The sequence below is a fragment of the Taeniopygia guttata genome, chromosome 11, assembly GCF_048771995.1.
Source record: "Taeniopygia guttata chromosome 11, bTaeGut7.mat, whole genome shotgun sequence".
Lineage (NCBI taxonomy): Eukaryota > Metazoa > Chordata > Aves > Passeriformes > Estrildidae > Taeniopygia > Taeniopygia guttata.
Window position 1 is genome coordinate 3489048 of NC_133036.1, and position 21311 is coordinate 3510358.

The 21311-nt window shown below is 41.4% G+C and overlaps 1 protein-coding gene across 3 annotated transcripts in view; it reads left to right on the plus strand.

The window, feature by feature from the left end:
• The window catches only part of SMPD3 (sphingomyelin phosphodiesterase 3), a 103999-nt gene extending 84856 nt beyond the window's left edge, over window positions 1–19143 (plus strand). For all 3 annotated transcript variants that reach the window (XM_072934480.1, XM_030282677.4, XM_072934481.1), the window contains 5 exons: window positions 2784–2939; window positions 7110–7199; window positions 7988–8051; window positions 13612–13774; window positions 14593–19143. In XM_072934480.1, coding sequence (XP_072790581.1) covers window positions 2784–2939; window positions 7110–7199; window positions 7988–8051; window positions 13612–13774; window positions 14593–14694 — 575 coding nt within the window. In that variant the 3' untranslated portion in view covers window positions 14695–19143. The remainder of the gene's footprint in view (window positions 1–2783; window positions 2940–7109; window positions 7200–7987; window positions 8052–13611; window positions 13775–14592) is intronic.
• Window positions 19144–21311: the final 2168 nt, after the last annotated feature.

Here is a 21311-nt window from a genome sequence, read left to right on the forward strand (position 1 = left end):
AAAAGCTGTACAGGGCTGGTACAAAGGCTCAGCATCCTCAGAGAGAGGTGTATGTCACTATGCAGTTAGTGCTTCTCTATAACAACAATGCATCTTACCAGACTCAACATCATTTTGCTTGTGTGTCTTCTGTCATTCTCAAGATTTTTCTGTTGGAAAATTTTACCTTTTTCTGTTTCAGTCAAGTGGGTTTGCTGTATTTTTCATGCTGGTCTGGGACAGGTTGCTGCCTGAGTTTTATGCCCGTGTGGTAATGGGCCTATTATTTTATTTCTCATTTGGTAAAGCCATGCCAGATGGATAATACACAGAAAATGAGTGAAACATCCCTGGCCATTCAGGAATGTAAAAGCGCATCTTAGAAAATGAAGCAATTTATGTAATTGGGACTTTGTGGGGAATGAGATTTTACTGCATTCTTGTCAACAAGCACCATGATTAAAAGTTCCTTGTGAGGAAAAAACCGGCAGATCAGAAAAAGTACAGCCTAGGGAGAGGAGACAGGAGAGGAAGATTCAGATGCTGCAAAAGGAGGACAGCCCATGAATTTGAATGGGCTTCACCAGGAAAGAGAAAGCTGGGACAGCTTCAGGAGGAGAAAGCTCTTGTCCAAGTGTAAATACCTGATGGGAGGGTGCAAGGAACACGGAGGCAGCCTCTCCTCACTGGGGTCCAGTAATGGGACAAGAGGCACTGGGCATAAACTGAAATGCCATTTAAACACAGGAAAATGGTTTTTATTGCAAGGATGACAAAGCTCCACAACAGGCTACCCTGAGGTTTGGAGCCTCCAACTACAGAGATTTTCAAAACCTGACTGGAATGGTCCTGAACAACCTGCTGTAGGGGATCCCTGCTTGGGCAGAAGGGTTGGGCTGGATGAGGACCCTTTCACAAGCTCACACATGCCATGAATCTGTAATTTCTCCCCCGTCTTTAGCTAACCAGGGAGGATCTGTTAGTCACGCACACCTTTTGTAGTGAGTGTCACCTGCTCCAGGCTCCATTTATTCCACATGACCTATTTCCTGTGCTTTTGTTTAGCTCCATCTTCACTGTAGGGCTTTCTTGTGCTGTCCTTGCAGGGGCTTTCCCAAGCTGTGTGAGTAGGGTACAATGGGAACCTGAGGTACAAGTAATTAGAAACTGTAGGTTAGAGAATAGATCTGGGAAACACATCTGTTTTTATATTACAGCTCAGCTAGTAAAGGTTTGTTAGGAGTAACATAAACAGAAGAAAAAAAAAATTAGTTTCTTTGCTGTTGGAATTACCAGCCTGAAGAGATGAGTCAGTGTCAGAATCTACTTAAAACCTTCTTTACCTAGTCATGGCTTTTTCACTATATCTTTTAATTATTTAGCATTGTATCAAATAATCCTTGGTTGAACATTTCTGATTCTTTATTTTTGCTTTAACACCTGCCTGCTCACGTCTGCCCCAAGATGATGTTGAAATTCCAACCTTTCACAGGGTAACAGTGGTAGGAAGGTGAAGCCCTAGTGGCTGCAGCCTGTGTGTGCTAATGCAGTGACAGTGCTAATGTTGCAGAGCTCACTATTTAAGAGTCTCTAAAGAGTCCTGGTGACAGCTGCAGTTGAGATGAGTGATTAATAAACTGTGAAGGTGCAGACTTAAATATTCACCATCTCCACAGTGGCCTCTGAAAGAAGCTCTGGACATACATAACTAAACAGGTTTTACAAAGTAGTAAATGATGTCAAAGTAAAATTCTACTCAGACTACGTAATTTTGGGCTGCTTTTTTTGCTGCTTTTCCTTCTGATTCTGCCATTTGAAAACAAATCTTTTATTTTGAAGAAAAGTAATGGTGTTCTGACTTGATATATCTTTAAAAGTCTGAAACAAGCAAAATTGTAGCTGTTAACCCTAGAGACAATTAAAAAAAAAAAAAGGAAAGATGATATGGTAAAGAATTGTTTCTAGAATGTATCTTTCTGCTCCTTTGTCCGTATCAAAATGATTTGCTGTAATCATTGTAAGAGAGACAATAATAATTTCTTGTTAGACTTCATGCCACCTGATGTGCTTGAAGTTAAGTGTGGTTAGTTGCTGTGATTAAAGAGCTGGTTTGTGCGTCAGATGGTTCCATTTGGCAACCAATCAATCTCAACCCTTCCATGCAGAACAAGGCACATCCTGGCATAATTCCCCAGAACTGATGAAAAGAATCCTATTCTTTATCCTAAACCTGTTTCCAACTGTTCCTTTAAAAATATGAAAAAATACTTCCAGTTTAGGCATTCTCCTCTTGACCATAAATAGAACCCTTCCTCAGATTGACTACTACATCACAAGTAAGCTAAATGTACCATTGATGTATGTTTACTATTTACACTTGAAAGCTATTCCGTTTTAGAAATTAGAAAGAAAAGCAAGATCAAGTGATTTGCCCCAGAACATACTGCCTAGTTCTGTCTGAAGTAGGATTTTAACTGAGAATTAATGATTATAGATGTAGTGCAGTAGATTCTCCTATGACAAGAAGCATCATTGTTTTGGGTGGTTGTCTGCAGCACAGGGAACTTGTCCTCTCATTTCTTCAGATGTGCCTGGTTGCAGAAGGAGATACTTAAAATCACCAGAAAGTGTGAGTCCTGATGGAGCTCCTAACAGGCTCAGCACTACGAGTGCACTTCTGGCCACACCATTTCTTATCTTGCAACCTTTTTCTCAGGATGTCTGTCAACAGCTCATATGTGGCTGAGTAACATTCTAACAGGAGGCCTTACTCCTTGTTTTGGTTGTTTGCTTGTTTGCTACAGGAGACACAACTGTTCGATGTGAGCAACTGGATATGCTTCAAGATTGGCTGTCTGAATTCAGAAAATCTACCTCCTCCTCCAGTACAGCCAATCCAGAGGAGCTGGTGGCTTTTGATGTACTCTGTGGAGATCTCAACTTTGATAACTGCTCCTCTGGTAAGACAAGGTTTGCATTTGCTTGGTGTCTACCAGTCCTGAAAAGGAATAGGAATGTTCTTGATCCCTGTGGGTTATAGCAGTATATGACTATATACTAAATTGTGACTGGCTTTTGCTAGGAAAAACCTAATTGCTGCAGACACTTCTAAAATAGGTATGAGCTTTGAGTGTGAGCTACTCCCTTTGGCTCATCCCATGAGCTCTGTGGAATTATTAAGGATGATGGGTTTTAAGGCACAAAGAGCAATAATTTGTGACTTGTGGTAGTAATAATGAGGACAGATCCAGGGGTTTAGCTTTACTTGAATCAGGTAGACATTTACTGTTCAACAGTTTTAGTTACTGATGAGAGACATGTATGGGATTTTTGTGGAGAAAAAGTAGTAAATTTATGCAGTACTTATATACAGACATAGAAGACTAATGCTGTAGAGAGAATTCAACTTTGCTGAATCAGTCTTGGAAAAAAATTAAGTGATGCTATGTACTTTTGAGTTTTTTTAAGAAATTTGTTTTTTTTTTCTTTTAATTGGATGCTGAGGGTACTAGAAAAAGAAATCCACAAAACCATAATTAATGGGTGGTGAACTCACACAGATGGAAGCTTTTTCCAAACATGAGTATTATGCTGTGTAACAGTTAAATTGCCAGTGTGGAGTGCAGAGCATTGTGTCTGTGCATCCTTTGTGCCTCCCTGCTCTGTGCAGCCCAGCAGAGCTCCCTGCTGGGCTGGAGCTGGCACATGGCTCCGAGGCTGGGGCTGGGGGACATCCTGAGCCTCTGCTCCTGGCAATGGCTCAGAGGGGCTGGGGGACATCCTGAGCCTCTGCTCCTGGCAATGGCTCAGAGGGGCTGGGGCTGGGGGGTCACCACTGAGATGCTGCCACACAGAGCACGGGGCAGGCACAGGGAGGGGCTCATCCCAGGGACACTGCCCAGGGCAGCTCAGGCTGCTGCATCCAAAGTGGGATCCAGCAATTCAGATCAGGGTTTGTGGATGAACAGGTGGATTGGGCAACAGCACCCAGGGGATTCTGTAGCTTTTATATCTCAGGTAACTGAGATAGAGAGCAACAACTGTACCAGAAGCAATTTCAACAAAAGCATTGTCTGAGCTTAAAAACCCCAGACTGTTATCTCTAATCTCATTACTTGTATCAGACACTTGAAAAGGAGGATTTTAGCAAAGTTTGGTAGAAAAGACCACCAGCTCAAACCCCAGCCCTTCTGTCCCTCGTTTCCAGCTCTTCTGTACAAACAGTAAATCCATCACAACTTAGGCTCCAAAGTAAACTCAGAATGGTCCCAGTGCTGGCCCGTGCTGGCACGGGTGAGAGGAGCAGGGAGTGGCAATGGCTACAGAATGCTGGAGTCAGACAAACACTTCTTAGGGTGAAGAATAATGCAGCAGTGGTATTTGATATATATATCAGCAGTGAGGTTTTGAGGGAATAGAGGAAGGACATGGTCAAGGAGAGCTCTGAATCTGCCCAGGCTGCCCCACAGGAGCTGCAGCAGTGCTGGGCAAGGCAGGCTGGGGACACAACAGCCACATCTGCTGTGATTTCACCATTTCACATGCACTATTGTTGGCTGGATGGAGTGGCCTGGAGGCAAAGGTGTCCATCAAGGAAATAAGCTGCTGCAAACAAAATGAGAGACTGCCCAGTCAGATCACAATTGGAGAATGAATGGGCTCTGCAGCACGAGGAGAGAGAGATGGGAGTGAAGCTGTGAGGCAGAACATATGGTCAGGGCTCTCCACCTGAGAAGTGTTGGCACTCTACCCAAGATCTTTCACAAGAAGCACAGACCATAATTAATGCAATTCTGAGCTGTCTTTTTAATGAAAAAGCAAAAATAACAATTTGCTTTTGGAAATAATAGTTGTAAACATTGCAACTACTGCTAAAGAGGACTGAAAAATAGGTTATAAAAATTAATTTTCATCTTTGCTATCTCTGACACTTATTTATATCACCCTCTCCTTTAAAATGCACCCAGCCTGGGAACTGGAACTAAGCTGGCTATTTATTTTTCTTTATTTTCAGATTGCTTTCTTTCCATATGTACTAAGCGAGATTAATGCAATGTTTTAAAGTTCTCTCCTCCCTTTTTACATTACTCATTGTTTTAGGGACATTTGCTAGCATTATAGGTTAATTGAGTATCTTAAGTTTTTTTAAAGCAATAATCAGCTTCCTGTAATTCTCTTTGTGATTTTCTGTATCCTTTCCCACTCCACAAACTGATGCAACAGCTAATTAATGTTTCAGTGAATATCAAGCTTCTATTCTTAGTTATATTGACAGTACAGTTTTCAAAGATCTTTAGGTCTATGAATGACCTTATGCTTATGACAAATTTTCTGGAACTCAGTTTTCCCCTCCAGCTTTACAGAACATTATGGCAACATTTGTACAGGGAATTCACACTTAGTGGGAATGTTATCAGAAAGTTCCTTACTGTCATGTTGCTTTGGATTGACTTATGTAGAAGTCTATTATGTTTTTAAACCTTTTAGCATAAGAAAAAAAGCCTTCCAATCAGATGGGCAAAGTTTTGTGTCATCAGCTCTGACTTGTCATGGTCCCACTGTTGTAAATTTATATTTTTTAATCTATCTTGGTTATGAGGCAGATTCTGTACACGTATGCTACAAAAAGGGAAAACTTAGAGAAATGAAAAATGGCAGATTTCATCTTCTACTTTTCCATAAACATGAAACAAACCAATTGGCTGCTCAGACAGGAAGAGCAGTTTTCTGTGTTGCCCATGTGGCAGAACTTAGGGAGGGTCAGTCTTCCAATCATCTGCTACGACTTCAGGATTCCCTAAAAAATTAGTTTTTCAATCTCCTTGCAGTTCTGAGCATGTTCTCAAGACTGAGAGCTAGCTGGAAAGATGTAATGAGCCAGATGAGCTGTCAGTCAGTTGTACTAAAGACTGAATAACAAAATGGCAAACGAGCTGACAGCTGGAGCACAGCACTGCTTCACTCCACCTTTTTGTTCAGCACGGAGAGCAGCAGCTCTTTCCTTGGCAAGACCAGCATTTTACAGGAGGAGATTTGTTGTGATCCTTGGTGTGTGAGCTGGGCTGTCTAAGAGACACAGCTCACAGTTCAGAGTTTTGGTTTGGACTTTATTTCCCATTTTCACATGTGCTCTTGGCATAGACAGGGATAAATACACAACAGCAGCAGCTCCAAACTGAGGTGAATATTCTCCCAAGAGCCTTCAAGTGTTGCTAAGATGTTTTAGCCTTGTAAAAGCTGTGAGTGCTGTGAGGAAGTTTTCAGGAGCTGTTTGCAGTTTCTTTGCCATTCAACAAAGGCAAATGTAGCCATTGGCACTTTCAGGTTCCAGTTTCTTTCCCAGCTATGGTGGTTGTGTTGAGAAGCAGCACACACAGAACTGGAGCCTGCTGGTTTGCTCAGGGTCTGAAATGCTGGTGTGTGCAATTTGGTGGATTTCTTACCGAGTGATCCTAGGAGCTTGATGGGCTGTATGCTTTCAGTGCAAGGGGCACTGTAGCAACTAGGAAGAATTCAATTTAAAGTTTGATAGTCCTGCTGATTATGTTAAGAATATCTTTAATGCTGTAGATAACATCCCAAGCAAATTATCAGTTGCCTGTCCTTTCTCTGATCTAACTTGGAAAACATTCAGTCAGTGAATTCTTCTAGAGCAAAGAAAGCATAAGGTTTTATCTTCAGACTTGAGATGTGTAAATAAGCCCACAAGCAGGCATTTCCTTTGCCATTGGGAAGACAGCCCAGCTCTCCTCCGGGTGTTCTGTCTCAACAAGAGTTTTGTACTGTGTAAGCAAACAATGGCAGTGGCAGAGGGAAGAGGTACACTGAAACACTTTCATTTCAGCTTAGAGCTGAAAACTACCAAAAGTATCTTCCACTGAAAAGATTTTGTACAAAAGCATAGGAAAGCACTGTTAATAGCAAGCATTTGCTAGAATTTCTGACAGAGGCAAGATCCTGCTGTGCAGTAACACTGTGGCTGAAGTGACTCAAATCAAACCTATGTATTTAGGATCCTATTGAGGAAAAACGAGGGCTTGGTGTTGCTCTTGTGGCAGAACACAGAGCTGTGCACATGTTCACAACCAGGAGCTGATGTGGCTTTTCCTGGGGTTGTTCTTTCCCTGCAGAGGACAAGCTGGAGCAGCAGCATTCTCTGTTTACACACTACAAAGACCCGTGTCGAGTTGGTCCTGGGGAGGATAAGCCTTGGGCAATTGGTAAGACTTCTCCAGCTCCCAGGGTGGGGACACCTCCCTTCTGTCACTGCTTCACCTGGCCAGCAGGAGCAGTTTGGTGCAGGACAAATATTTATAAGGGGTATTTCTAGACCATAAATTTTACAGAATTTAACAATATCTGGTAGAATGATAATTAAGAACCAATCGGAGACCTTGAGCTGCATTCCACATTCTAGAAGTCATGCATCAAGCTACTTGAATGCCTTCCCCAAATATTCTCCTTAAAATAATCTCTAGATCACTTGAAGGGGAAGGTAGCCAATTTATTGTTTCTGTACTTTGTGCATGCAGTGAAAGTCTGCAGCTTCTGCTCAGAGTCTTCCCTTTGGTGCTCAGTAAATACTGTCAGTGAGGATGTATCAAAGCAAATCAACTCCATCAATTTGTAAGGTTTGTATTATAAAAGATTTCTTGCAACTCTGAGATATTAATGCCTCTTGAGACTCAGTTGAACTCACGAAGTTTTAGAACAGGAATTAATGCTTTCTCCAAAGGAGCTTTAATAACTGAAGATAATAAAATTAAGTAGAATTTTGTAATAATGAGGCTTTACTCTGTGGCAGGAGAAAAACAAATTAGAGTCATGGGTGCTGAGAAAGTGAAAGTGTGGAGACATTTGCAAGGTGTCAGGTAGGAGGGAGGTCTGGAGAGAGGAGTGAACACACTGCAGACTCCTCTCTCCCACACACCCGTGCCTCTGCAAGCTTCCCAAGAGGCACATCGCAGGAGTTATGCTGGGACATTCACGTCTCCCTTTCTGTTCACAGGTACCCTGTTGGATCCTGAAGGATTATATGATGAAGAAGTGTGCACCCCAGATAACCTACAGAAGTATGCAATTCCTAACCTTTCCACACATTTTAGACAGTTCTGTAAAAAGCAAGTTCATTGCTTGCTGTTTAACATTTCAGATGTTCAGACTGAGAGGTATTTTATGGACTGAAAACAAAACAAATAATCAAATTTTTACCCAGGGATGTTTGGGGAAGAGGATAAAAGGGGCAGGAAAAGAGACTTTTTCTAAGTCAAATATGGTTGGCTTCAGTGGGTGGAAAGATGATAGAGCTGCAGGCAGTGTCTCTTTGTCTCCAGAGCTGGTCCTGTCTGGGCAGCCCCATAACACAAGAAATTCCAAGCACTCCCAAGAAGAGTACATGGACAGCTTGTCTGAAAGTCTCTGCAGGCAGCCAGTTCTGAGGTCACAGCACTGCAAAGGGCAGCCAAAAGGAAATGTAGTTTTCCTCAAATAAAAACCCCACCAAGTTTAAAACACCACCCCCAGCCCAACAACTACTGAGTTACCCCTTCCCTGCAGGGTTCAATACACCTGAGAACACCAGCTCACAAAAACAGACAGGAACTAAACTGCACAGCAGACAGAACTGAAAATATGGCTCAGCATCTTCCAGTGATACTAGTGCAGCATCAACTCTAATTTAGAGTGTTTGATACTGAGAAACAGGTATCTGTGGTTTGAGCTAGGGGAGTCACAAGAAATACAAAAAAATCTTAATTAGCAGAAGTCTTAAGATAAATTTCTTAAATAACTATTTGTTAAATAATATGCCAGTGGAGAGAAATTAATAAGCTTTGTACATTTTAGAGCAGCACTTAATGAATGTGGCAATCCTTTTGTCACCTTTTCTACCATGAAGGCAAGTCTACTGTGCTAAATAAATACCTCAGCATCATGATTAACAGATGTTAATTACATATATATATGTAAAAGATGTTTTCTTTTATATAGATATACATATAAAAGATGTCTTTTATATATATATATATGTATATATATATATATAAAGATGTCTTTTATATATATACGTATATAAGATGTCTAAATATATATATATATATATATAAAAAAGATGTTCTAACTATGCATTACCAAAATATACTACAGAGGTAAAGGTATTTAAATTAAGAAGTCAGTCCAGATGTTTCTGTTGACACACATAATGCAAATGGTACATTATAGGAAGTTGATGTAATTACTCACCAAGCACAGTACACTTCATGGCATAGATGGACACTTCGTTGAATGTATTAAGTGAGGCCACACCCTAAAAATTTCTTTCATTTTTGAAAAAGAAATTGAATTCTAGGCATCAGGTTTGGCTTTAGTTTACATCGAAAATAAATTTTTTTTTTACAGCGAATCCTGCTTTGCACATTTCAGAGATTACAAATTTTCCAGATATTTCTATTTATACATTAAAAACAATACTTCAGTACATATGAAAGGGATTTCTGGAAAGCAAAAATAAGGTAATTTGGCTCTACAATCAAGTTTGCTAATGCAAATCTGTATGTAGGTGTAATATTATAATTTATGCCTCCACGAGTAGGTTTGGAGAATTAAAAAAAAACAAAACAACAAAACACCAAAACAAAACCTAACTCCCTTCATTCCCTAAGAAAACTAAACCAAGCCAAACCAAACCCCAAACAAACCCTGTGGTTTAAAGTGGCCTCTTCAAACAATGTGTCACAAAATTCCTTTTGGAGTATTATGTTTTATTCCCTGAAGAGTTACTTGTGTTCAGCAATTATGTTCCACTGACAAATACATGACTGGTTAAATAGGGAGCCATCAAATAATCAATAACAAATTAAGAATATTACTTCTGCTACCTCTAGGCATGCACAGTACCTCTGGCTGTGACAACTGAAAAATAGCCTTGAGTGCTGGGAACAGAATATACATAAAACTTCTATCCTGCTAAGGTGGCTTTCAATTTTCTGCAACGTGTTATAGTTCTTTTGCACTGATGAAATAACCTATATGAGAATGTAATTTCCCCTGGCTCTTTCTGCAGCTCTGCAGGCAGACAGGGCTCTGTATGTGTGCATTCTGTGGAGGTGCTCATGTATTGGAGAGCCATGGGAGGCTGAGGGAGCCTGTCTTGCTGTCTCTGCAAAGGACTGGCAAACAAGGAATTTGCAAGGAAATTCCAGGGAATTTAAAGCAATTAATGGAATCTGGGCTTTAAAGACCTTTAAATGTTAAATAGCACAGTGGCTGTGGGGCACTATCTAGCTAACAAATATTGTTCATATACACAGCAAAGCAGAGTACTGCCTAGAATTGATCCATTCTCAATTTTTTTGGTAATAAACTTTGATAAAGCTTTACAGACATTTAAATTGGCAATGTCAGCTATCCTGAGAAGTATTTCTTCATCAGCACTCTTCTCTGGTTTATAAATAAAATTAAGTATTTCACATTACTAAAATAAATAGGCCATAAAAGCAGCAGAACAACTCATTCTTAACTATGTCTTTTGTGTTAAGCACAGTGTACATAACAGATGTTAGTTATATATATATACATATATAAAAGATGTTTTATTTTAGATATATATATATATAACTAGAACAACAGACTTGGTACAAATAATGAGCAAGTCATTTACAATTATCAAACAATTAATTAGCTAGATGTAACAACCTGGGCCCTGCCACAGTCCTAGAAGCCACACAAGCTTCTGCTCAGAAAGGCTTCAAGAAATGCACACAAATAATCCCATCTCACAGAGATGACTGTCATCTTTAAGTTAAGCACTGGAATAAAGCCAGTTTTATCTCTGAACCCTGACCAGAGGCAGGCCTAGGAGAGCACATTCCAGCACAGCTAAGAGAAAACTTAAATGCAATTTTTTCCAGTCTCCTCTGTGGGACAGGGGCTCACAGTTCTGGGCTAAAAGCTTTGATACCAGCGAGAAAAGTCTGCCTTAGCTCAGGTGCTCCTGGCCAGAATGAGAGCTGGTCCCTTCAGGTTTGGGATGAAGGAGTTTTGCTTTATGGCTCCTTTGCAGTCACTGCTCTTGGTGCTCCTTTACTGCAGCTGGGTCAGCAGCACTCAAGCAACCAACACAGGGATGGGGCTTTCACACTCCAGTTCTGGGGCATTTGGGATTGAAACCCTGTCAGGGAAAAACAAAGTTCCAATTATTTCATTCTCCTTTTCTTTGTACCCTATGAATCAAGACACTTACTCTGATAAAATTGGTTTAGTTGTGCTCAGTCATGATTAGAAACGTTCCCTCAAATTGTCAGGGTTTAACTGCCGGCACGGCTGAGCCATGTTCTGTTCTTGTGTCGACTTCCTGGAGAGACAAAGAGCAAACCCCTGTGCACAGAGAGCTGCAAGTTCTCAGCAGCAGCACATGCATACACATTTACAATTTGCTTCCCTCATGTATTTGAAATTAATATTTCCCTTCAATCAGCACCTGTGCAGTTAAGTGAATACCCAGCACTCACAAACTTTTAAAAAGACATAACTGAAGTTGAAACAAATTCATGTCTTAAATTAATGCAAATAAGATTTTTTTGCAGTAGTGCTGCAGAGCTAATCAGCAGTTTCTTCTATTTTGTTACTTAATTAGTTTTGCCAAATATAAATACAATTTTTGAAAGAGGTCAGTATCATCAAAGAACTTCCTTCCTTGAACCTACAAAAACAATCTCAGGAAGTGAATAATTTGCAAGAGCTCTTTGGAGAATCAAAATGGGGTGCAGACAATAAGTTCATTTAACGTGAGTTATTATTAAAACAAAGCAACATAGAAAATTTACTTTCATAAACTGATTACAGTGAGCTCTAAGGACCTTCAGTACCTCCCTAAGTCCAAAGGGGTTTTAAGAAAAGTTCTGATCAAATGACTACACGTCAGTTTTGTCATTGTTATCTGCTGCAGCACATCAAGTGCACCTCAAACATACCAACTGGCCCAAACATAGAGATTATAACACTACTGAGACCTAATCAGCTGCAGCCAATGCTGAGTCCCCTCTGCCACCGCTCAGGTCCTTCCAAAATCCCAAAATCTGACAAAGCAACCATCTGAGTCTCACACATTAAAACATATCATGAGTGCTTCTCCCTTGTTTTTCCTCCTTTCTGTACTCTCACTTGCATGCATTAAAAAAATTCCTGAACCCAGCCCCATAAAACCCATCCAAGTCTAGTCTTAACAACCAATCAAAAGATCTTTTTTTTCCTAAGGTGAAATTAAAGGCCTTGTGCCTGCTGGGGCCCAAATTCATGGCTCATGTTTCTCCTGCAACAGCTGATGCAGCTCAATGGCATAATCAACTCTTGCAAGAGAAACCACAGAACCGTGGGCTCAGGTTTTGGCAGGTGAGTAAAGGAAGGAGATTTTTGAGGAGGTGGGTTTGAAAATTTGTATTTTAAGGCAGATACAGCAAAACCACAGCCTGAGCAGCCCCTGTCTGTGTGGGCTGTGCCACTCACCTGTGCTGGACTTGATGTCGCCCTGGGCACAAACCCTGGCACGGGCGGGTCCCAGTCCAGCTTTGGCTTGCACGGCTGGGGCTGCTCCCCTCGGTGCTCCTTTGGCACAGCTTTTAAATAGGACACAGGAGGGTAAAACAAGTTTCCCCCAAAATCCAACACAACAGCAAAGCAGCACAGAACAGCACAGGATTACTGTAAGAACAGAGTGACAGCGATCCTTGTGGGGTATCTGGTCCAAGGTCACATTCAAAGCTGGGCTCAGTTCAAAGTTAGATTGAGTTGCTCAGGGCATTAGCAGACTTCTGCTTAAAACCTACAGGTAATGTTTAAGCACCCAAAGTAAGTATTTTAATGGGAGAGCAGCATCTTATTTCCTTGAACACAGGATTGGTACCTAGAAAACGAATTCTCACTTTTGAGTTCTTCTGTTTGTGGCCTTGGGCTGGGTAATCTCCTTGCAAGGTGGGGGCAGTGCTAACACACCTTCTGAGTAACTCCTCCGTGTGGAGGAGTTTGCAGTGTCACAGACAGGAATCAAGTAAATTAGGCTGTCATTTCTAGTGAAGGAAGAGCTTGGGGTCTAAGACACAGTAATCTGACGCTGATTAAAACCACCCACCATGTACCCAGATGTGTGTTCCTGCAAACCAGCCCTCAGCCATACCCTGTCTGTAAAGCTGGATGTTGTAATTTCAGGAATTGGTCTGATCAGAAAGGAGAGGTTTATATCAAAATGCTCAGGTTTGTACTAATACAATCCAGGAAACAACTTCCTCCTCTGCCAGTTTCAGCAACACTGGAAATCAGCAGAGGGGCTCTGAGCTGCTTGACAGCACGGGCAGCAGGTTCCCCTCTCAGTGTTTGTTCTCCTGCTTCAGTGGAGCTCTGGGACAGCACCAGTGATACCAAGCCTGCCATGAGGCTTTAAGAGCACTGTCAGCAGTTAGAGCAGCCTCACACTGGAAATCACATTTGGGAAAAGATGTGCTTTACAGGTTTAACAGTCCTTTGGGACTGGGATTATCCTCACCAGGGATTTGGAGAGATCCCTGGGTAATGCACAAATAGCCAGGATGAGCAAATATTTAAACATTAAAACTTGCTTTGTTTGTTTTTTTAATGAAATAGGGTGCTGGAAAGTGAAGAAGGAAGGAAAGGATACTTAGTCTATCCCACCAGCAAGAACCATGGTTCCAGTCAGAAGGGGAGGAAAGCATCACTGAAGGGAAACGGGAGGAGGATTGACTATATGCTTTATACAGAAGAAGGTCTCTACCTGGAATGGAAAGTGGTGAGTTTCAGAGTTGCCAAAAAGGCTGTAACTTGCACAACACACTTCTCTGAATGGCACTGCAACCTGTTCTGCTTGGATTAACACCCATACTCCTGGGACGACCTGCTGCTTTGCTGTTTTCCACTTCTGCATGCAGGTATCATGTTTGTAAAGCTACTACATAAGAAAGTTGTCTTTGAAGATTCCAGCAGCAGCACTGATAGATGTATTTCTCTTCTAAAACAACCAACCAACCTTAATTTCATGCCTTTTAAACTTTTGCCTAGCTGTTTTGCCTGATGCTTTTCCTGTGCCTGCAGTCTGAATATTTTTTAATGTTTTCGAGTGTCTGGACGTTATTTAATGCCTATATAAACCTACCTAAATTACAACTCTGCAGTATGTAGGCAGAAACTAACACAAGGGAGTACCTAGAGAGAAAACTTGTAGGGTGCAGTTTGTTTCCTAATGTAGGGCCTTGCCTTGTACAGAGCTCCATGATGAAATCAAGGAGCTCATTCACATCTCTATATACCATACCCTGCACATGGATCACCTACTGCAGCACTGCAGATGAGTCTGTCTGGAACAACAGTGATGTTACTGTAAATGGAAAGAGAATGTGCAACAGATTTCATCCAGACCAGCTCAGCTGCATGCTAGCAGTGCCTCACCTCATCCTCTGCAGCACATGCCATGCCCAGAGTGGCAGTTCTCCATTAGCCCAGCCAAACCAGGCTGGCCCACACCTCTATAATACACTAAGGGAGTTCTGATGTGTGGAATGACAGACTGATTTTTCAGCTCCTTATCTTTGTTTTGTTCTCCTTCTGCAGGAAGTGGAAGAGTTCAGCTTTATTACCCAGCTGGCAGGCCTGACAGACCACCTTCCAGTAGCAATGCGTCTCATGGTGTCTACGGGAGAGGATGACCCCTAAAAGTGACCAGCTCTGAGAGTTTAAAAGAGGGAAACATGAATGATAGTTCAAAAATATCAGAGGATAAGAATGAACTATTCTGGTGCCACGTTAGGAAAGATGACCAGACCTGACTTGGGCTACTCCAAGAAAGTACCAACAATGTGGATCTAAAAAGGGAAGAAATGGAAGGGGCTGTGGCCAAAAGCCACTGTCACAAGTGGCTCAGGCAATAGGGCAGGCCTGTACTACAATGCTCTCACTGTGGACCGAACGGAACCAAGATGGAAGTCCCAATTCCTTCTGAACCAGTGCCATTCTTACTAAAACATGTTTTTATACTAGTATATAGCACAATTTAGTTTGTACTTAGTCTGTGAGTTAGTGCCGCTCAATGGTTTTTTGCATCATTTCTTTGTCTAACTACGAAGCCGCAGCTTTTTCTCTTTCTTTAGCCTGTGACAGTTGTAGTTCGTGCTTGCAGCAGCCGCATGCGCCCGCACTGCATGCACCGGAGAGAGCCGGGCAGAGAAACCGGGCAGCAGGGAAGGGAGGGCACAGACCAGCCCCAGCCAAAGCCTCCTGGGACTGGAAACCCTTCTGTCAGTACAGGTAGACCTTAAACCAAACAACTCTCTTCAATTTGCAGACCAGTATCTTCCTGTCTGATTTAAGGATAATTAAAAGATTTGGAATTGAGACTTCAAGAACACAGTCCCACCCTCATTCCAGCTGTGTTCCCACTGAAATTATGAACTGTTTTGTCTGAATGATGACTCCAGAATCAGGCCTTCAGCTTTCTAAATGCAACTTATTCCCTTAAGATGAGATCGTTTCCCTGTAATGTTTTTTCTTTCCCATGTGTGGGACAGTTCTGAATTATGGTATGGAATATGTATGTTACTGTAGAGTGAATAGATTCCTGTAGTACCAATTGGTAACACCAGGGCCAACATTCTGCCTTAGCTAGAAAGGGTAAGTGGGAAATGAATTGTAAAATGCATGCTAGATATAGAGTAAAAATAAACATTTGGGGGAAAAAAAGGTGTAGAACCGATTATGATTGATAAGGCAGAATAACCTGACAATTTTCTAAAGGAATCAGTACACTTAAAGGGGAAGTGGAACGTGGCCAGAAGGAGAATAGAGAATAGAATTGTGACTCTTGGCCTTAGGTAACTGCTTCCCAGGAACAGAGGCTGTTTTGATGTCTGTGAGACATGATTCTCCATTTGTTATGCACCCACAGACTTGAATGGGGGTCCTGCCATCTGAATCATGGCTCTTTTCATTAAAGCTCTTCAAATGTAGGGCTCCCTTCTGCCATCTTGTCCCCGTGACCCAGCCTCTGTAACCTTAACAAAAGTAATGAAAACCTGAGAATCAGGTCCATAATGAGACTTGGCATTTTTTTAGGGATTTAATTTCAGAGGGTTTGTGTTGTTGGGAGAACAATGAGACCCCTTCTGTTTTAACCCTCACTTAGTTTATTCTGCCGATTTCCTGTTCTAGTTTAGTTTTATTTCCTCTTGCATTACAAATACCCTGTGTTAAGAAGAGTTAACCCAATATTAGATGTACTCCATTAAGTAACCTGTTTTAGTTACGCTGCCCACAAACTCCTGAGGACGCTCTTGTTTTGGTTTAGTTTACACTTGCTGTGAATCAGCTTGAGCTAAATCAGAATAGATCTAAATTAGAAATCTCAGTCTGCACAGCTTCTGGTACTTGCTTAGTTAGCTACAGTAAACGACAGAACTTGTACTTAGATCTGATTTTGCAAATAGTGAAACTCGTAGTAGTCATGAGAGTACAGGACTAACAGTATTGGCTAATTCCAAGGAGGCAGCAAGGCCACTGCTCACACTCTCCCTCTGCACCTGGTCTTGACACATTTTATGCCTCATTTTCCAGTCCTGGGGTTCCTTCAGCAGAGACTGCCTCTTAAAAGTGTACTGTGCCAAACCGTGGGCTAGTCTGAAGTGTAACCCATGGGGACTCAAAAATGGAACCAGACTCAGTTCCCCTTTTTATAAAATTAGGAATTCAAGTTTACAGAATCAAAGATTTTAGTGTACTACCCCTGTGCACCACCAGTTTCCCACTTTGTATGTCTGTCTTTATACAGAGGGTGCACATATGTGCAATGTGTTTTTCGGGTTTCTTATTGCTCCAGTCAATTCAGAAAAACTTGTATCCAAACCAATGCTTTTTAATCCTGTTTTCTACCTTGCTTGTATTTTATTAATCTTTTTTAAAAAACCCAAACAGTACCATTAGCAATTTGTGTGCTGTCCAGCAGATATTTCTCAGTAGTAAGACTAACTACAAGGTACGGTATTTTTAATAGTTTTCCTAACAATGTAAATTAAAATTTGATATCAATTTCACCAAATATCAGTTGCAGGAGCTGAATTTGACACTGTGTGGGATACAGACATAAAACTACTGCCAAACAATGTTACATTATTTACAGTAAAAGTACCATGGTCTAAATTACTTTAAAATTTGTTCTGTGGCTTTGTGCTGACCAAAAAATCAGCCACTTTCATCAGCTTTTGAGATATGCTGAGAAATGTTTCTTCAAATCTGAAGTAAACTGTTCTAGATTTCGATGTTCCTAGTTCCTCAGTGCTCAAGAACTGGCTAGTTGTAAAATGTTCTCTTATACAATACACACACATTTAACCAGTGTAAGTAGTTCTAATTTACTGTTTTAGGGATGTGGCTTTGCAAGGGAGTGATGCTGGGAGGTGCAGCATTGTGGCACCACTGTACAGATGCTCCTTGGTTTTTGCATTGATCCTGTGCCTTCTGCTGCCTCAGCAAAGCTTGCAGGGGTCAGAGAGTGTCTGTAGCAGTGAGCTGGAATGAACAGGCTTCCCCTTCCACAACAGTGACCTCCAGGAGAAAAATGAGTTTTGCCTAAACCACTCCAGCCACCACAGTTCCATCCAACACCCCATAGAGAATCCACTCAGACAATGCCTGTACTGGCACAATATCAACCATCACAGGCCTTAGGCAGCCACTATAGAATAAAATATTTGCATTAAAAAAAAAGGTGGGGGGGGGCAGGGGTGCAGGGCTTGGGGTAAAGAGACCACGCCCAGGAGAACAAACCCTGGAAAGCTTTTTCAGATGTCAATCCTACTTTGCTTATGGATAGCATGACACAATTTATAAGTAGAATATTATAAATCAAGTTAAGCTTACTCTATACTATGCTTATTCCACTTTGTACTGGGATTTCAGGCATCTTCAAGAAGTGACTGATAAGACTATGCTTGGTTTATTACCTGCCCCTCACCAGGGATACTACAGATAAGTGTCATCTTTTTATAAAAGCTAGATAACATCTTCTGTTTCTCATGTTCTGTTTGCATTTTACAACAGCACTTATTGAACAAGTGAACAAAAGGCCCAAAGAGGGCAGTTGAAACCCAAGCATTTCCAGGAGTTTTGAAGATGTCAGGCCCTGACAAAGTTGGTAATTTTAGATCACTTGAAAAACGCACCCTGGAGATGGAGCAACTGAGCCCAGGGAGGTACCCCCAGCCTCATGCTGGGGGAAAAGGCACTTGACTCATTCCAGGGGTGCTCTGTTTTACTCCATCCCAGCCTGGACACTTGGCAGAAGCTGCTTAAAACACCCAAACAGAAACTACCAGAGCCTGGCTCCAGGAGAAGCCTGGAGATGTGTCTGAGAAGATGTGTCCTGCTAGCTGCAGGAGTTCACCTGCCTTGTGCCAGTATCATGACAAAGTTTTATCCCAGAAACACTCTAAGTTAGTCTGGCCAGACCCTCAGGCCTACTTGTGGGTAAGACAGTAAGATTTAAGGAACACAGAAATCCAATACGGATTTTTTTTAATGGCCTTTGTTTGGTGGTCAGATGAAGCCGATCTGTCTCCAGTTTGGTGTGTGAGCTGCCCTGGATCACACAGCAGCACAGCAGTGTCAGCACATATCATCAGCTCAGAAATAAATAGTTTTGTCTCCTCCTGGCACTACAGGATGAGGACAGAAATACAATTCAAGCACTTTGAAAACCTCCCAATTTTATCCATTACGAGGGTCAAATTGTTACTGAAGGTCTCACTTTTCCATGCCATTTTGTTTTAAATATAATCTTGATGCTTTTAAAGACTTGTATTATTGCTGAGGTTTAGAAGTCCTGTAATAAGAATAACCTTTTTTTATTTCAATGATTTTTCGGTATTGTATCCTTCTGGAACCTAATGTTTTTATATGGTAAGCACACACCTTCTGACATTTTGTTATAAATGTACTTAAAAAAAGGAAAAATTTAAATATTTTCATTGGTTTCTTTACCTGCAAGAAAACCACAATCACAGACCTGATAAAAACAAGGTATTTTAAACAATACGGAGGGGTTTTTGTCTTTTATTGGTGCTGAAAGGAATAACTGGTTGATGCAAACAAGATAATAAAATTTCAAGGCTCAAATGATTCTGCGCTGTCACTTTCTCTGGTTTTGTGATGTGGAGTCTGATGTCACCAACACAGATCTGACTCCAAATCACAGTCTGGTGGGTGGGTCAAGTCCAGCTCACTGTGGTACACCTGTTGTAGTAAACTTGCAGAAAACACAGGATGAAATAAATGAGTCCTTTTAACTCCCCCTTCACTGCCCCAACAGCCCCTGCACAGACACCCTGAGCAGTTTTGCAGGGGTGCAGCCTTCCTGCAGAGCATTCCCCGTGCATCTCACACCGTGTCCCTGCTTCAGGGGCCTGGCCCCAGGCTGCAGAACAGGGCAGGCTGGACACCACAACAGTGATCAGGCCCTGAGCTCAGGGAGAGTGTTTTCATCTCTGCGCTGCCCAGTCAAAGATAAAAACCACACATCACACCCTCCATACAATTGTTGATTTAACAGAACAATGTCAAGAGAAAACAATCCATTTAACCAGTTTAGTCTTCCCTAACAGTCCCTAAAAGCCAGTAGGGGTTCCCTGAAGAATTTATTTTTTCCACAAACACCATTACACTTTGGGTAATGTCCTCACTACCTTTTCAGACCTACCTAGGTATAATTGTTACCTTCTTTGTAACAGGTTCTTAAACACCTTCTAAATGCCAATTCATACTTTTGAATATCCAGCAAAATCCAGCTGGATCTTTATATTTAAAACACTTCTTCTGAGGTCAACTACAACACTACCACCAGCTCCAGCAAAGCCAACACAGAATGTTTTATATTGCTTAGTAAGGACATCAGGGTGTCAAGGAACAGAAGACAGCTGCAAGGTCAGCAGGGCACCAACCAAACAAAAATCATGGGCCTAGCATGGTGCTAAGCATTATGCTAAATATATTTCTAATGAAAGGTGTATCACACAAGACAAACTAATTCTCAGTATGTAACCTGGTCTATTATCTCAGCCCCAAAATCAGACTGTTATGAAACAGGTATTTAAAACTCTATTTTCTCTTATTCCTTGGTTACATTTAATTCCACTCCTCCACATTTGCCAATGGAGTTTTTTATAGCCACAGCAAACTCAAGACTTTTAACCAAACTTGTCTTGTGTGCCACAATAAACACATAAGGACTTCATGCTGCAGCCACTTCATTATAAGTGTTCCTGAAACTCTGTGCCACTTTTGAACTCACAGCGAGATCCTTTCGCCCACAGCTGACCTCAAGTGTCCTTTCACCTCACTGCAGAAACCTCACCATGCTGCAGCTCTGTTCCAAAGTCAGAGCAAATTAGAAACTGTAAATTCTGCATTTATTATGCACTGGCAGAAAGAAACACTGGGTCTGGTCAGGGGCTGGGCAGTGGCTCCACACCCAGTATAACAGGTCCTTGTCCAGGCCTGGATTCCTGGGCTGACAATTAGAAGGTTTCTGACCACAAGACCAGGAAAGTTCAAAACTAGCTTCCAAATGACCACAATGGAATGCAAAATAAACAAAAAAAAATATTCCTAACTGAAACCCCAATGCTTTCAAAACAGAGCTGAATGTATATTTACAGAGAGCCTATGCTTGATCTGAGTTGCAGGAAATGATGATACAGAACAACCCAGAAGGTCCCAGCTTTGGTTTGAGGACAGGGGGAAAAGTACAGTATTTCTTCTGCTTCTGGGTTATGCTTATTTATAAGGGAAGCATAATTATCTGTCTGGGACCATCAGTTTGTTATTCAAAAAAGCCCAAAATTGCTATTTTTACTCATGTTTTAAACATGGACAGAACTGGAGCTTACAAGCAGAAACTCTTGAAGTATGAATAGCTGCCTGTCAAGGCTCTGTGAGAGAAGACTGTACTGAAAGCAAAGGGGGCAGGGGAGAATGGAAAGAAAAGGAATGGAAGATGATAATGGATCTGCAGACATGCTGCAAAGATAGGAGAACATCTAAAAATATTTTTTAAATGCAACAAATAATGTTAAGTACATTAAGAAAGATTAAATGGCTCTTAATTGCTCAGGAAACATTCCCCAGAACACACACTGCTGACTAGTTCTGTTGGTGACAAGCATGACTACACCTTGCCTTTATTTTTAGACATGCTTTTTTTGTTAAATCTTATTTTAAATGTAATTATTTGATTAGCTGTTGCCCAGCCAACCCAGGGAATGCAAATACAGACTGTCTCAAAAAGA